The following is a 16,577-nucleotide window of genomic DNA, read 5'->3' as shown; positions in this document are numbered from 1 at the left end:
TTTAGGGTACATGTGCACATTGTGCAGGTTAGTTACATAAGTATACATGTGCCATGCTGGTGCGCTGCACCCACTAACTCGTCATCTAGCATTAGGTATATCTCCCAATGCTATCCCTCCCCCTTCCCCCCACCCCACAACAGTCCCCAGAGTGTGATATTCCCCTTCCTGTGTCCATGTGATCTCATTGTTCAATTCCCACCTATGAGTGAGAATATGCGGTGTTTGGTTTTTTGTTCTTGCGATAGTTTACTGACAATGATGATTTCCAATTTCATCCATGTCCCTACAAAGAACATTAACTCATCATTTTTTATGGCTGCATAGTATTCCATGGTGTATATGTGCCACATTTTCTTAATCCAGTCTATCATTGTTGGACATTTGGGTTGGTTCCAAGTCTTTGCTATTGTGAATAATGCCACAATAAACATACGTGTGCATGTGTCTTTATAGCAGCATGATTTATAGTCCTTTGGGTATATACCCAGTAATGGGATGGCTGTGTCAAATGGTATTTCTAGTTCTAGATCTCTGAGGAATCACCACACTGACTCCCACAATTGTTGAACTAGTTTACAGTCCCACCAACAGTGTAAAAGTGTTCTTATTTCTCCACATCCTCTCCAGCACCTGTTGTTTCCTGACTTTTTAATGATTGCCATTCTAACTGGTGTGAGATGGTATCTCATTGTGGTTTTGATTTGCATTTCTCTGATGGCCAGTGATGGTGAGCATTTTTTCTTGTGTTTTTTGGCTGCATAAATGTCTTCTTTTGAGAAGTGTCTGTTCATGTCCTTCGCCCACTTTTTGATGGGGTTGTTTTTTTCTTGTAAATTTGTTTGAGTTCATTGTAGATTCTGGATATTAGCCCTTTGTCAGATGAGTAGGTTGCGAAAATTTTCTCCCATTTTGTAGGTTGCCTGTTCACTCTGATGGTAGTTTCTTTTGCTGTGCAGAAGCTCTTTAGTTTAATTAGATCCCATTTGTCAATTTTGGCTTTTGTTGCCATTGCTTTTGGTGTTTTAGACATGAAGTCCTTGCCCATGCCTATGTCCTGAATGGTAATGCCTAGGTTTTCTTCTAGGGTTTTTATGGTTTTAGGTCTAACAAACATGTAAGTCTTTAATACATCTTGAATTGATTTTTGCATAAGGTGTAAGGAAGGGATCGTTTCAGCTTTCTACATATGGCTAGTCAGTTTTCCCAGCACCATTTATTAAATAGGGAATCCTTTCCCCATTGCTTCTTTTTCTCAGGTTTGTCAAAGATCAGATAGTTGTAGATACGAGGCATTATTTCTGAGGGCTCTGTTCTGTTCCATTGATCTATATCTCTGTTTTGGTACCAGTACCATGCTGTTTTGGTGACTGTAGCCTTGTAGTATAGTTTGAAGTCAGGTAGTGTGATGCCTCCAGCTTTGTTCTTTTGGCTTAGGATTGACTTGGCGATGTGGGCTCTTTTTTGGTTCCATATGAACTTTAAAGTAGTTTTTTCCAATTCTGTGAAGAAAGTCATTGGTAGCTTGATGGGGATGGCATTGAATCTGTAAATTACCTTGGGCAGTATGGCCATTTTCACAATATTGATTCTTCCTACCCATGAGCATGGAATGTTCTTCCATTTGTTTGTATCCTCTTTTATTTCCTTGAGCAGTGGTTTGTAGTTCTCCGTCCATCACCCCTTTCTTTGACTCGGAAAGGGAACTCCCTGACCCCTTGCGCTTCCCAAGTGATGCAATGCCTCTATCTGCTTCGGCTCGCGCATGGTGCGCGCACCCACTGACCTGCGCCCACTGTCTGGCACTCCCAAGTGAGATGAACCCAGTACCTCAGATGGAAATGCAGAAATCACCCTCTTCTGCGTCGCTCACGCTGGGAGCTGTAGACAGGAGCCGTTCCTATTCGGCCATCTTGGCTCAACCCTGTTCAAAGCCCTTAGCCCAGCAATGGGAGAGTGCTAAAGGCTTCAAACACGAGTTCTGAATCTATGGCATGTTACAACACCCAATCTCCCTAATTAGGAAACATCCCAATTTATTCTTGACTTTGCTAATTAACACTAGTGACCCACAGGTGACACCTTGCTGTGTTGAGGGAGAGAGAAAGTCCAAGGAAAGGTGGGAAAGAACGAACATTTTTAGTGCCCCCCATGGAGTCTGGAGATCTGAGTGGGGAAATCGCCTGCAGCCTTTTTGTCTCAAAACCAGCCTGGGTGCAGCCACATGTCTTCCAAAGATCTCCAGACCTGTGTTCCAGGAATGACTTCTAAAATGTGACAAGGGGACACTAAGCACTCTTGCAGGATGTTTCATCCATGATCAATGGGCTGTAATTTAGAGGTAGTGCAATTAAAGGAAAGAAAAAGCATGACATCAAATCAGTAAGTGGAGGAGCACAGCAAACAACAGAAACTGGTGATAGCAAAGCATTCTTAAAGCTGGTAGCCTAATAACAGAGTCTGAGGTTTTGTTGTTGAAAATCAGGGTGGAGAGCAGGGAGCACCGCTGTGAAGTGCACCTCACAGGAGCCAGCCTTGGGCCCGTGGGTGTGGGAGTTCCTTGCTCCAAGCTCCCTGTGGCTGATGCAGGCGCTTGGGGCCTCCACCACCACCATCATCCCAGAAATAGCTTGGTTTACTGACATGAAGGAATGACCTGGAATGAAAATGAGCTATTCTTTTCTTGGTCTAACTTTGACATTGAAACACACACTTTTTTTTAGCTTGCTCCTGCACATCTTTGTAGAAGGTTCTATGTATATTGAAAAGGGCCTTGAAGCCAGATTCTCACTGTCATTCCAAAAACTGGCACTTTCTGCATTTCTAAGGAAACATTTTACCCTTTAACTGGAGCAAAGCACAAGTTTGATTTTCAAATTTTCCCTGCCACTACAAAGTGGATGTTTCTATTTAAAAAGGGGAAAAAAGCAAACTGCATAGAAAAATACCTTTTTATCCTGATTAAAATTCCATAAACAATATCCAGAGTTTTTTTTTTTTTTTTTAACCCTCTTACTTATATAGGAGTCTTACTCCTTTCTTTTCACACATCTGTATGCCTGAGTGAATTTCACACATCCTAGTAAATCTTCCACTTCGGGGCGAAGTATCCTTTCAATGCCCCTCTTTTGGCCTTGACCCAAGACTTGTGCGTTGACCTTATCTCTTCAGAGACAGCAAACATGAGATAAGATGAATTCTACATCAAGGCTCACCTGACTTTGGCATGTTGACTCTGCGGAATTGTTTTTATAACAGAAAAGAAAGTAATTGTGTAGCTTCAGACTCCCTTTCAGCAACCCAGGACTCTCATGAGCACACAATTATTTCTCTCGCCTGAGCGCAGAGGAAGGTGGAGAATTTTCAGGAATGTTTCAGGAAAGCATTTGAGTTTCTTTGAGGGGAGCATTACCCATAGCAAAATGGCATCTGCATTGATGACTTACGTGCCGCCGCTGCTGCTGATGGTCTGCACACAGCTGGGTCTCATGGATTCACTTATTGAGTGTCTAAATACAATTACTTTATAACATTAAAATAATGTTTATTTTAAGCTCATGATATCTGATCAAATATATAACAGCGCAGGCACTTTTATTCATCCTCGTGTGTACTGTATGTACTGGATCTGTTAGATGATACAACTACATCTTACTGATGCACAGAACCATTAAAAACATGCTATGGAATCCTGGAATCCGGAAATCACATATGTAACTTGCCAGTGAGTCTAGGATGATTGAGCTTCCTGGCCATTCTGCCCCATCTCCCCTTTTCTGGTCTCTGCAGAGAGCTGGTCGGAGTGGTCGGACTGGTCTGAGTGTGAAGCCTCTGGCGTCCAAGTCCGTGCCCGCCAGTGCATCCTCCTGTTCCCCATGGGCAGCCAGTGCTCCGGGAACACCACAGAGAGCCGGCCGTGTGTGTTTGACTCTAATTTCATCCCAGGTAAGAGCAGAGGTATTTATCAGTAAGAACAAAATCATTTCCAACATGGAGAGAGAAAATGATTCATAAGTCAGAGATTTATTTGGCTTATTTGGTGAAATAGAGATGATTCCATCAAGCCCCATGGTTTCAAGGTGTTTAAAAACGTAGGTCTATAGATAACTGCAGATTTAAACATGAATTCAGTTCATGAATTTAAGATTTCTCAGGCAAAGTGTCTTTTGCAGTTTATCAACTATAATACAATCAGAAGACTTTGCTCAAAAAAATGAAAATATTTGGTTATTATTAAATATGATTTGGTTATTTGGTTATTTTAATATTAGGTTAAATGTTTAGGCAGTGCTCGCTGTGTATGCACTGCTGGCACACAGAGAAAAAGCACCATTCTCTTTATGCTATCTTTAATATACTTGAGAAGGTAGAAATGCATCATTATTCTCCTGTTGGAGAAGAGGTTGGCCCTCATTCAACCAGCTTCTCATGGTAAAGTCAGTGTGTAGTTGTTGGTGATAGCTGATCACATGTTGCATGCTCACTGTAACAAGGTGCTATATGAATGCATAGATCATTGCGCATATGTCCACTGTGTGCCTTAGGACTGTTAGGTGGACCAGCCTCTTACAAATAAATAGTAGAGTTGAATTCTATAAGCCAGTTTTCTTTGTTTTCTTTCGTCTGTGCAAAAGATACTACTTTAGAGAAAATTAGCATACCATACCTCAGTCATGTACGGCACAGAACTATAAGAGTGGTTGTTATTGTTTTCCTTTTTAACGATAGACATATTTTTAATTCTTGTGGTCTGACAAAAAATCAGTACAGGAAAGAATGGTGTTTCTAGACTACCGAGTGATATTTTATCCTCGGGAGTTAAAACACGTAGGAGATGTGGCCTCTCTCTGCATCCTACTGTGGGTTTCATGTGTGGCATGCCAAGAGCATCAGTGGCCTCCTGAAGAGGGACTTCACTTGTTCTGGAGATGTCCTTGAGCTCTGGTGAATGGGCCCTCCCTCTGCCGGGAAGGTGACAACACTGGCTTTGATGGAACAAGTCTCAGAAGCAGGAATACCACAGGAGTACTCTGTGTGTTGGGCAGAGTGGGGGGTTCCCCCCTGGCAAGACACCTTGTAATGGAAAATGAGCACATTCCCTGCTTTCAACCTGAGAGACCATAGCATTATCTTTCTGTGATAAATGAATCTTATCTCTCCCCAGTCAAGGTGATTTGGCCAAATCCATATCAGGTTGGTTAAAACAAGCAAAGAAACAAGTAGAATTTTTCTGATAATTAATCAAGCTTTTGAAACTTTGTGTCACATAATATTCAGAATCATTAGACAAACATATATGAAGCATGAATGTGGACTGTCTTCTGAACACCTTTTACACATTGTGATTCGACTTTTCTTTTTCCAGAAGTATCTGTGGCAAGATCCAGTAGCGTAGAAGAGAAAAGGTGTGGAGGTACGTTATTCCTTTTAAGTAGTTGTAATGGATGTACTGATATATTCTAATCATTTCCCTTCCTGCATGTTTTCTATAATTTTTCTGCCTCTTGGCCAAGAATGAAAAACCAGAGAAAGTCATGGATCCCAGGCATTCTACCTTGGCATAAAGGCTTAATAGTCAATATTTGACGTACAGATTGGTGGTTCTCAAAATGGGGTGCGTAGACCCACGTCCAGAGCATGGCCTGGGAACTTGATGGGAATGCAGATCCTCAGGCCCCACCTGATCCACAGAATCAGGACCTCATGGGAAGGCCCCAGCAGTTGGTGGTTCAATTAGCCTTGCAGGTGATTCTGATGGGTTCTAAGCTTTATGAACCAGTGGTCTCGGTATTCACTATAGTTAATTTCATGAGTAAAGTAGAATTCAAACAATTTGTTTATATTTATAGTACAAATCCATGGCAGCTAGCCTCCAATCTCCAATCCACTGAAATGACTAAATTGTAATGAGGCATAAGGTTATGCCTATAGTGCTAGAGGAATTTTTCAAACCTCCTGCCACCCTGAATGTCAAAGACAACATTATCTGGTTCAAGTACATGATAAATTTGGACTTTACAGTCTGTGCCTTACATATACCCATAAAGTACTTGTCTGTGTTGTGAACATGCCTGGATGGAGAGGTTGGCTGTCCAGCCACCAAGGAACAGCTCATGTCCGCCTTTCAGAATCCGAGCCAATGTCTACATTGAGACCTTAACTTCCACATGTGTGACTAATGATGATAGATTCCCATTTGCTCCCCAATCCGATCCACAGGGAGTCTCAGAGAGCCCAGCCCAACAGGCATTGCCTCTGACATGTTCACATGGAACCTGAAGCTTCATAGGCATGTTTCAGGAATGTACTTATCATTCCTAACTACCATTATTAACTACCTTGATTAGCAGCTTACTGGCTGGGCACAGTGGCTCACGCCTGTAATCCCAGCACTTTGGGAGGCCGAGGCAGGCAGATCACCTGAGGTCAGGAGTTCGAGATGAGCCTTTCCAACATGATGAAATGCCATCTCTACCAAAAAATGTAAAAATTAGCTGGCATGATGGCACATACCTGTAGTCCCAGCTACTGGAGAGGCTGAGGCAGGAGACTCTCTTGAACCTGGGAGGTGGAGGTTGCAGTGAGCTGAGATCGTGCCACTGCATTCCAGCCTGGGCGACAGAATGAGACTCTGTATCAAAAATAAATAAATAAATAAACAATAGAAGAGCTCACTACCTGTGACATTCTGTCTGCTCAGTCAGCAGTCTGTTAGTTCATTCAGTCATTCATTCAGTAATCCTTGCTGAACACCTGCTCTGTGTCAGTTTTGTGAAGGCCATTGAGCTTAGGATGGGCACCCAAGCAGCCCCAGCCCCTCTGACAAGCAATCATATCATCAGAGACTCCAGTGCCTCAGAAGGGCAATGTTAGGTGTCTGAGCTAAGTCAGTGGAGTGAGTTCACTAACTAACCGTTGCTAACATGGGATCCAACTACAAAATGAATATGCAAACAGTTCACATAAAAATGATCATACCAATTAGTACCCTCCAATGTTTTTAGATCACTAATTGTGTGCTATACACTGTTTTACATGTTATAGACAAGAATATGGTGCAAAGCCCATTTGGTCCTCACAAGGAGCATTGATGTAGGCACCAGGGGTCTACAGTTCTTCATGTAACACCTCTGGAAATAGAGAAGGGTTTTGGAACTCAGAAGTTTTTAGATGTTAGAAGGGTATGTGGGGCCTTTATATTATGTGACACCTGCACAGGGCCTGGGGTTGTTCTACAACCAATCTCCTTAACAATGCTGCTGTGAGATGTTGAAAAAAGTGAAGATGCTAAGGGTCTTCCTAGAAGTTCTGGTCAGGTCTACAGAAAATGGGTCAGGTCAGTGACATTTTAATGCCAGATGACTGATGAAACATGACTTTTCAGAGATTTTGCACTTGGGAATTATAGAAGAGGAACAGTGTTTATGTATTTAATCTGCATTTTATAAATGGAGACCATGAGACTTAGAGGGATGACGTCACTGGCCCAAGTGCACACATGGAATTCAGCCAGTGGGATCCAGTGTGAGTTTTGAACCCAAAGCACCGTAGGAAACGAGCCCTGACAATAAAAGTATCCAAAAGCATTGTGTCCGGGAGGCTCAAGCCACAGTTAGGTAACACTCTTGGACAACACCCAGGGTCCAGGACTGTCTGCTGCCATCAAGGACAGTGTAGGTCAAGAGTGGAGCAGAGTTTATAAGTGTTCCCATTCTCAGGGAGGCCATGCAGCGCCTGAGGCTCAAACAGCTGATGCCTCAGCAGAGCTGGCTAGGTATTTGTGCCTGCTGCCAGATGTGTGCGGTTCACTTTCCTCCTGCTGAGCCTCACAGTTACCCTGTGGAAGACCTTCAAGGGCCTTGAGAACCCAGGAGAACCTGGTGCAAAGCCCATCACCACCCTAAAATACTACTTCTGTGCGTCTGAACCAGCTGTGCCTAATGGCTGCACAAGCCTTGAGATGCCATTGGTTAAATCACAGGAAGTTGAACTATTCTGAGATATTCAGAATGGAATTTCTTTTTAGATCTTTAGGCTGCTGGCACTGGCACAATGGCATAGGCAGTTTAGATGAATCTTATTGTAGGGCTAATGGTTGAAAACAGTTACCTAGCAAGGATGTTTTTGACAACATAGGCATCTTCACTTTATTTTTTCATTTTGTTGAAAATCAATCAATCAATCAAACGTTGTACAGGAAATTTTAGCCAATTGAACCAACAGGGTAGTTGGTCTGTATTCCATCTTTACTGATCAAAATCAACAGCAGAAAATCATATTCAAAGGAAAGAACTATAGTAAGCACATTCAGAACAAATTTAATGGGCACTACTTTCCCCATGCAGAAAAATGTGCTTCAATTCAAATTTTTCGTCTTAGAGAGCTATTTTTAGTTGCATGAGACACAAAGACTATATAATCATCATAAAGATGTCAGCTGGCCCCAGCCTTTCCCAGGCATCTGCTGGAATGATTCATTTGACTAATGACACAGTATCTGCATATGGAGACCGTCATGCATCTTCCCTATGTTATAATGAAACATGAGTTACCAGTGCAGCAGGGAGGTATTTCCTTCAGAACAAGGCATTGGCATTGACCCTGAGAGTGCTAACAGCTCTGTCAGAGAGAGAAGAAGTAAGAACTTGTGTGAAATCAGCTCTTGCTTATCTAAGTATAGCGTCAGTGTTACAGTTAAAGTCCCAGTGGCTGCTGACGGAATGTCCCCTGGATACTTTATCTGCCTGTCCCAGGTTGGCAGTTCTCCAGCCCTAGAGGCTTCAAGACAGAGTCAAGAAAGGCCAAAGATGCTGAAACCATTGACCAACTAAGCTGGAAGTGAAAAGTTGAGGTGGTTGTGAGTGAGTGATGCTTGTGGAATGTTCTAGTGCTGTCATTCAGGCTGATCCAGCCCTTAGTGCTGAGTACACTGGGCGCCTGTGCTGGGAACTGCATTATCCACTGGCACTTCAGTGGTCAGGAATGTGTTGTGAGTTTTGCCTGACAGTGAGTCAGAGAGAAAGCAGCCTCCCTTCACAGTGTCCATTCACCCGAGGGGGCAGATCCAGCTCCAAAGTCCTGGGTTCCTGGAACACATTGTCTGGAGCAGCCAAGGAGCACAGCTTAGAGGGAAAAGTTCAGGGTTTAGGGACAAAGAGAGATATCCGACCTCTGCCATGTATCACAGGTGAGGCCTTGATGGCATCTCCTGACTGTAGGTTCAGATTCCCTGGGGCCTATCAGCCACTGGAGGGTTATATGAGGTTCAGGAAGGACTCAAACAGAGCCCCGTAGACCTAGGCCAGTTGGGCACTCACTGAACAGTGTCCCTCCCTTTGACACCAAGTGTTAGAGCCCCCTGGGTCAGCATTGGCAGGGTGGAATCCCTTCCAGGTAGGGAGGATCATGAGCACAGGGAAGGCAGCTCAGAAAATCCCTGGGGAGGAGACTGGGGTGGTTACGATGCACCCAGGCTCTTCTCATTATCTCCAGAGCCTGAAAGGCCTTGCTCTGCAGCCAGGTAGACTTGCCAGCATCACAGTGATGCTCAGCACATATCTCCAATTGTCTCACTGGGTGCAGGGTTGACAGGTCAGGGAAAGGTATTAGTGACACTGCCCCTCACCTTGGTGGTGTGTGGAGGAGACACTCTGGGGAAAGCTGGTGTCCTCAGGATGTGCTCTGAGCAGGTGGCACATGAGGCCAGTACCCCACGGGCAGCAGCCACTTGGTTCTAACAACACAGAGGAAGATAAGGCCCTGTTTTACTTTACCTGATTCTCCTGAAGCCCAGTGATGTGGCACTGACGAGATGCTGCCTTCATTTGTGGAAAAGCTTGAAACTTTAATAGTAGTATTTCACCAACGTACACAAGGAATATCTGTTGTCTTTTGTTTTCTCCGACATAACACAGGTCTTGGTATGGTGCCTTGAAATCACTTGAGCCAATCCTATTTTAGAGATGTAAGTCCATGCTGGCAAATTTTCTGAATGCTTTATATTCATAACTGCAGGAAAATAATGAGACAGAAGAGATGCCATTAAATAGGAAAACATTAGGGGAAAGAAGGTCATTTCATGACCATTTAAAATATCGTATTTTGTTCATTTAACACAAATCCCTTATTTCTTTTTAGTAAACCATTTTCTTGACAAGACCTTCAAATTACAACATAAGTGAGAAAAGTGGTACACAGGATAGTATTTACACCACACACACAGCACACATGTGTGCCGAGTATCTCTGGAAGGGCACGGGAGAAAGTGCTTATAATAGTTACCTCTAGGTATAATAGTTACCTCTAGGAAAGGATTTATTTTTCCTGTAGACCCTGTTGCACTTTCTAATGTGTGCATATTCATACTCAAAAAATATAATGAAAAGTGTATGTGTTTATGTGAATAGAAAACATTTTAAATAGGATGAAATGGAGAGAGAGCTAAAAGCAGTCTGGCTTGCAGGCGAGCAGTAGATTAGAAAAGTAGCTGCTTCTCCCTTGTTTTCAGGACACAGCCCTGCTGCACAGGGAGGCTCAACCCATTGAGGAGCATGAATAACCTTTTCTGCAGAAACCCTGTACACCATGGATTAGGCTGCACTTGAAGCAGAACACTGTTGTGCAAACCTTTAAATAATAATAAAAAAATGCTTCTGGTAGAGTATTTATTAAAGTTTAAGGTCACTCCAAAAGACTGACTATCATTCATAAGAGAATGAACTTAATATATCCTGTGCTCTGCCAGGCACAGTGGCTCACGCCTGTAATCCCAGCACTTTGAGAGGCTGAGGCTGGCCGATCATCTGAGGTTGGGAGTTTGAGACTAGCCTGACCAACATGGAGAAACCCCATCTCTACTAAAAAATACAAAATTAGCCGGGCATGGTGGCACATGTCTGTAATCCCAGCTACTCGGGAGGCTGAGGCAGGAGAATCGCTTGAACCCAGGAGGTAGAGGTTGTGGTGAGCTGAGATCATGCCATTGCACTCCAGCCTGGGCAACAAGAGTAAAATTCCATTTCAAATAATAATAATAATCCTGTGCTCCCTGTGGAGAAGTTTCTTGATGGCCATGACATTTCCAATGAAAGACTCTTAAGAATGATAATTTCCTTAATTTTGGAATGGGGATGAGGCTTTTCACTTTGACTTTCTCTTTTCATCCTAGTGCTTTGAGTAGTTAGGCAGGATGTTCTTTTCAAGTGCGGCATCACTTTGCTCATGTCTCCCTAGAGTTCAACATGTTCCACATGATCGCCGTGGGGTTGAGCAGCTCCATCCTCGGCTGCCTCCTCACCCTGCTCGTCTATACGTACTGCCAGCGGTACCAGCAGCAATCCCACGATGCGACTGTCATCCACCCCGTCTCACCTGCGCCCCTTAATACCAGCATAACCAACCACATCAACAAACTGGACAAGTACGACTCGGTGGAGGCCATCAAGGTAAGTGAATTTTAATATTTCTGCTAAGTAAGTGCCTGGTTTCCCTTAACACTTGTAGGGAGTATTTTGATGCCCTTTCTCTGCTGTGGTGGTTTCCTTTGAAACTGAATTTTCTCCCTATGTGAGAATAAGAAACATCTTTAGCCCTTACGACTTCAGGTGGCTGGGAGACCTTATGTCCCAGGAGCCACAATGTCCATACTTGTCTCTTAGCCATGTGGCCTCTATTCTCCACCACCTGTATGGAGACACACCAATTGACTTTTCCCCTTGGACCCTGCTTAAACCAAGATCCACAAGCCATGAGCATCTCCCCTCACTCAGATGGTAGATCTGGGGAATGAAGCACCAGGAATTAATAACACGCCCCTCCTAGCCTCTCAGAAACTAGCTCCTAGAGTAGAGAGGAAGCCCAAAGAGGAACACGAGCTCCTTCCATGAACAACAGCTTTCAAAACAAACATTTGGATCTCAAGAAAGGGGCTCCTCCGAGCATGATTCCAACACATCAGCTTGTCTCTGATCACTGTTACTATGGGCATCAGAAGGTAATTTACCCAGTCTTGTGTTCCCACTGAAGATTCAGCAGCCACTTTTAAGATAATCAGAAATGTTTCTCTCATGAAGATAAAGGACGTTGAAGGTACGGACAGCTGCCCAGTCTTTAATGAATCCTTCTAGAACATTTTTCTGATACTTTGCCCAGACTAACCCTGGACAGATGGCCATTGGGCACCCTCCTTCATCTTCATTTTAATCCTCTCAATATATATGTTCTACCTGGCTCAGTTGAAGCTCTTTGAAACTGCAGGTGACTTTAATGACTATTAATAGAAAATGGCTACAGTGATCACCTTCTAATAAGTTCAGGATGAAAAGCAATTAAGGCATTTGAAACCTGAGGCTCTTACTTAAATAAGTTCCGTCAAGGTCTCTGATAAATGTCCTCACCCATGGTCATCTGAAAGCTGCTTACACATCTATTCAGTTATATGAATACGAATTTAGTTATATATATATTCAGTTACAAAGTGTCTGTTAATTTGAAATCATTATAGTTTTAGGTTTTCTAGAGATTTAGATTTAGGTTTTCTTACCTCCTGCTTCTCGTGGTAACTTCATAACTAAAGTTGAAAACTTAACCAGAAGATATCACAAACTGCCAACCTTATTCTGATAATTAGGCAAATCCTCCATGAGGCAAATAATCTGGGGAAGCAAATAAATAAGAAAACATATTTTAAAATATGGAGTCTTAGCAGAGACTTCAAATGCAACATAATAGTCATCTTTGTTATATTATTTCTGAAATGCTACTCAGCATTCTTAAACCTGTTTTTTTTAATATATTTTCCAGGCATTTAACAAAAACAACTTGATCCTAGAGGAAAGAAACAAATACTTCAACCCACATCTCACTGGGAAGACCTATTCTAATGCCTACTTTACAGATCTCAATAACTATGATGAGTACTAACAGCTTTTATGTTTTTGGCTTCTTGTAAATCCCCAGTTCCTCAAGGCCTGTGCCCCATGACTGCCCATGTTTCTGAGGCTTCAGAGTCGAAGTTTGGATACATTTCAAGTGCATTTCAAGCCACCAGAGTGTCCCATTGCTGCCGAAAACACACGTCTTTAAAAGCAACAAAAATTGAAATAAGACATCGTGAAAATCTTGACCATTGTTGAATGAGCCAGGGTGTGAAGTTTTTAATTGTGTTCATCCTATTTTTCTGACAAGTCCATTGGTTTGTTTTTTGAGCATTATTTTATAAATGTGCCACCCACATTGGAAGGAGTCTTTAGAAATATGAATCTCTTCTTACTTTGGAGTGTAAATCTTCATGCTGTTGTAATTCAAGATTCCACAAGAAGTGCATAGGTCCATAATATTTCATAAAATGAAGAAAAAGGATGTGGCCAATTATTCACCATGGATTGCCCAACTTTCCAAATCTGGATAAAGCTATGTGATTCTTGGAAGCAGCTTGAGTGTTTTCATCTTGCCTGGGAAGCCCAGGAATTCCACCTGGTCCACACCGGCAGAAGTTACAGTAGACTGTGAGGCACCCCACCTTGCTCCTGATGCAGTTTCTGTGCCATTGCTGGTGCTGGTGGAGGCAGCGGAGCAGAGGCTCAGGCACAACGAAGTGTGGATGTGTTCTGCAGGTTGCTGCAAACCTCACCTTATTCTGACTTTTGGATTTCATGGCATTCCAGGAAGCTCCTTGTCATGCTGTTGGCCTGGAAGTCCACCTGTCTGGTCCATAGTGACGTCCTGAAGAGCCAGTCTGTAAAATAACCAACCACTTACTTAGCGTTTGGATAGACTCCATGCCTCCTCTCTCCCTGCAAAGAAAAATCTTGAACATTTATGATGTCAATTAGTGAAAGTATTGAAAATACTAAATTATAACTAAAAGCAACTTTTTATGTTATAGAAAATATTGAAAGAACTGATATTAATGATAATCATTTTATTTTTCATCTCTCTGATATACCCAATGTGTGGCAATCAGCCCCTACCAAGAGCATTAATGCCATGTAAAGCTGGCTTTCTGGAGTCTGCCAGGTCCACACGAAGTGCTACCCCCAGTTTCTGCTGTTACTTGCTGCCTCCAGGCCAGGGGAGCAGGAGATGCTCAGCTCTGGTGCCTTTTCTTTTATTTCAGTGCTGCCTTCCCACCCACCCAGTCCAAGTCCATGCACCCTCACCTCTCCCTGCATGGAGGCAACAGCATTTCAAGATGTACCTTGGGAAGTCAGGATAGCTGGAAATAAGGGTTTTTGGGATCCCTGTGGTCTCTTCACTGATCATCGATAAGCATTTAAGAGTGTGCTAACACCATTCACAGAGGTCCCCGGAAAAAAATATATAATTTTCTCACAAACAACTGATACATAATATATGGCAGTTGGTTGAATAATTATTGAAAAAAAGAACACGACTGAAAAAGTTCATCTGATGCCTCTGAGCATGTGATAAAGTCCTGGGTTGACATGGAAACGTGTTCTTACAAATGAACCTTCGGATCTATGAAAAAATATATAGTAGGGGGACTAAGGAACATAGAATTTTATTAGCATATGTGCTTTTACCCTTACCTTTGTTTCTAATTTAAAGAAACAATTTCAGAAAGTGTTGTTAGAAGAATTCTATGTTTAATAATGAATATTGTTGAGTTCAAAATATTCTCATATACCCAGATTTACAGAAATGACACAGTATTGAAATGGCAGGTGGGCTCTGTAAGTTATTTTGGATTGCAAGTAAATGACATTCAGGGTCTTTGCAGTGGGGACTTCATGTTGCCTCTCACTCATTCCTCATACGTCAGAGTCTTCTGTCTATATGCACATGCTCAAAGTCCATACTCAGTAGGGGAAATCTAGCCAGATGGTTCTCTAATTGTTCCTCGGCTGGATTTTCATCATCAGATATTTCAACTCATCTCATCAGTTTCTTGTAAGAAAAAAACATTTTCACTTTGTAGCACATTTTAGTTATTTTTGAGTCTTCTTCCCTAATAGTTTGTAAGCTTAAAGGGGCATTTTATTTTCCCTGGTAAAGAGGATTCTAATATTTCAAGAATGTTTCACTGGAATTGATGAGAAATGGTTTCTAAATGGCATCAAAGCTGGTCTTTAATGAGTCTTTTGCAATGACTTGGGAAAAACACCCTCCCTCACTACAGGATCTTCATGTTGTTAATAATGTAATATAAACAAACCTTTGAAATTAGCATTGCAAAAGAATCCCATTTTTGTTTCCCATTTTTGTTTCGTACCACACTGTTCAAAGGAAAATTGTTTATCTCTCTTCCTTTCTCTCTCTCTCTTATTTAACAGAATAGCAAGTGTTTAGATAATTTCAGGTATATTCTAAGTATTTTACCAGCTGTGGAATAAGTTGTGTTTGTCCATCACTGTGTAGCTACCGTTCACATGTTCTGGCTCTGTACTCCACGCTTATCGTGTGAACCCTCACATGTTGGACTTTCACAGTGTGATCTCTCACCTGTCTTGGAAACTCCTTCATAAAGCCGTTCTTCCTTAGGCCTGGGCTGTTTGGAAGTCCTGGTGAAACTTTGTGTTTCACATTTTAAATTCCTGAATGACCTTTTCATTCTCTCTTTCTTTATCTTTGTTTTTGTCCTTCATTCCCTCCTTTTGTTCTTCCTTCCTGCCTTCTTTTCTTCTTTCCTTTCTTCTTTAATTCTTCCTTTCTTCCTATTTTCTTGGTACAAGTGGAACAAAAAGCAACACATAGTTTTAAGCTACACCTTTCTGCACCAGATGTAAAATGACATTAATCACTATTTAACTTCTAAAATTATTTCTGAATACAGTTGGAGATTGTCTGGTTTTCATGAGGAAGCTGGCTTTAGTCTTACATTTAAATTCTTTGAAAGTGGCTCCCAGTGCTATTCAGGGTCCTTTCTTGAGGCTAGACTCATCACCATCTACTATTGATTTTACAGTGCACTGACAGTTTACAGGAAGGAGAAGAACAGAATTTCTGCACACTACACAACATGTGGGCTTCCTGTAGCTCCAGGGACATGTGGCTTTGGTGAAACTGGGGTTTTGTAACCTCTGAATGATATGGACTTAGTGAATTCTAAGGAACTCAGGGGGCACCTGGTCAGGCTCCACCGCACAGAAGAGCCACAGTCTCCAGACTCATGGCGTTCCCTCCAGAACTCCCCATTCCCCTCTGAGCATATTTCTATGCTGCTGCTTCTTGTGACTTACATGAGGCATCTCAGCTTCTTCATGTTTGTAGGGATGTTTCCCTAAGCCTGTTCAAGTAGGCTCTCACTAGAGTTACCATTCATATTTGAGAAGAAAAGAACATTTAATAAATGTATGTGTTTGTGTGGGGCTGAGGTTCTAAAGGAATTGAAAAGAGACGATAAACATTGAATGAGGGTGAGGGCATCCCTGCTGGGGAGAAACCTCTGTCCCTAGGAAGAGTCCGTTCATGTCATGTGGTTTGGGATGAACCAGGGGTCTGGCCCCATCGGGTCACAGGTGATGGCAAATAGAAAAGAAGCAAATGGAGGAAACAGTCGGATAAGTAGGTGACGTGAAAGGCAGGACCTGGTCACCCCAGCAAGTGCTATGGACAGT

The 16,577-nt window shown here is 42.4% G+C and overlaps 1 protein-coding gene across 4 annotated transcripts in view; it reads left to right on the top strand.

Moving 5' to 3' along the window:
* The window catches only part of SEMA5A (semaphorin 5A), a 500,732-nt gene extending 486,862 nt beyond the window's left edge, over positions 1-13,870 (top strand). For all 4 annotated transcript variants that reach the window (XM_016952939.4, XM_054684172.2, XM_054684169.2 and 1 more), the window contains 4 exons: positions 3,790-3,945; positions 5,366-5,413; positions 11,233-11,444; positions 12,802-13,870. In XM_016952939.4, the coding sequence (XP_016808428.2) occupies positions 3,790-3,945; positions 5,366-5,413; positions 11,233-11,444; positions 12,802-12,921 (536 nt within the window). In that variant the 3' untranslated portion in view covers positions 12,922-13,870. The remainder of the gene's footprint in view (positions 1-3,789; positions 3,946-5,365; positions 5,414-11,232; positions 11,445-12,801) is intronic.
* The last annotated feature ends 2,707 nt before the right edge of the window (positions 13,871-16,577 follow it).

Source organism: Pan troglodytes, chromosome 4, assembly GCF_028858775.2.
Source record: "Pan troglodytes isolate AG18354 chromosome 4, NHGRI_mPanTro3-v2.0_pri, whole genome shotgun sequence".
Classification (NCBI taxonomy): domain Eukaryota; kingdom Metazoa; phylum Chordata; class Mammalia; order Primates; family Hominidae; genus Pan; species Pan troglodytes.
The sequence above is the reverse complement of the archived record's forward strand: the minus strand, read 5'-3'. Positions and strand labels throughout refer to the sequence as shown.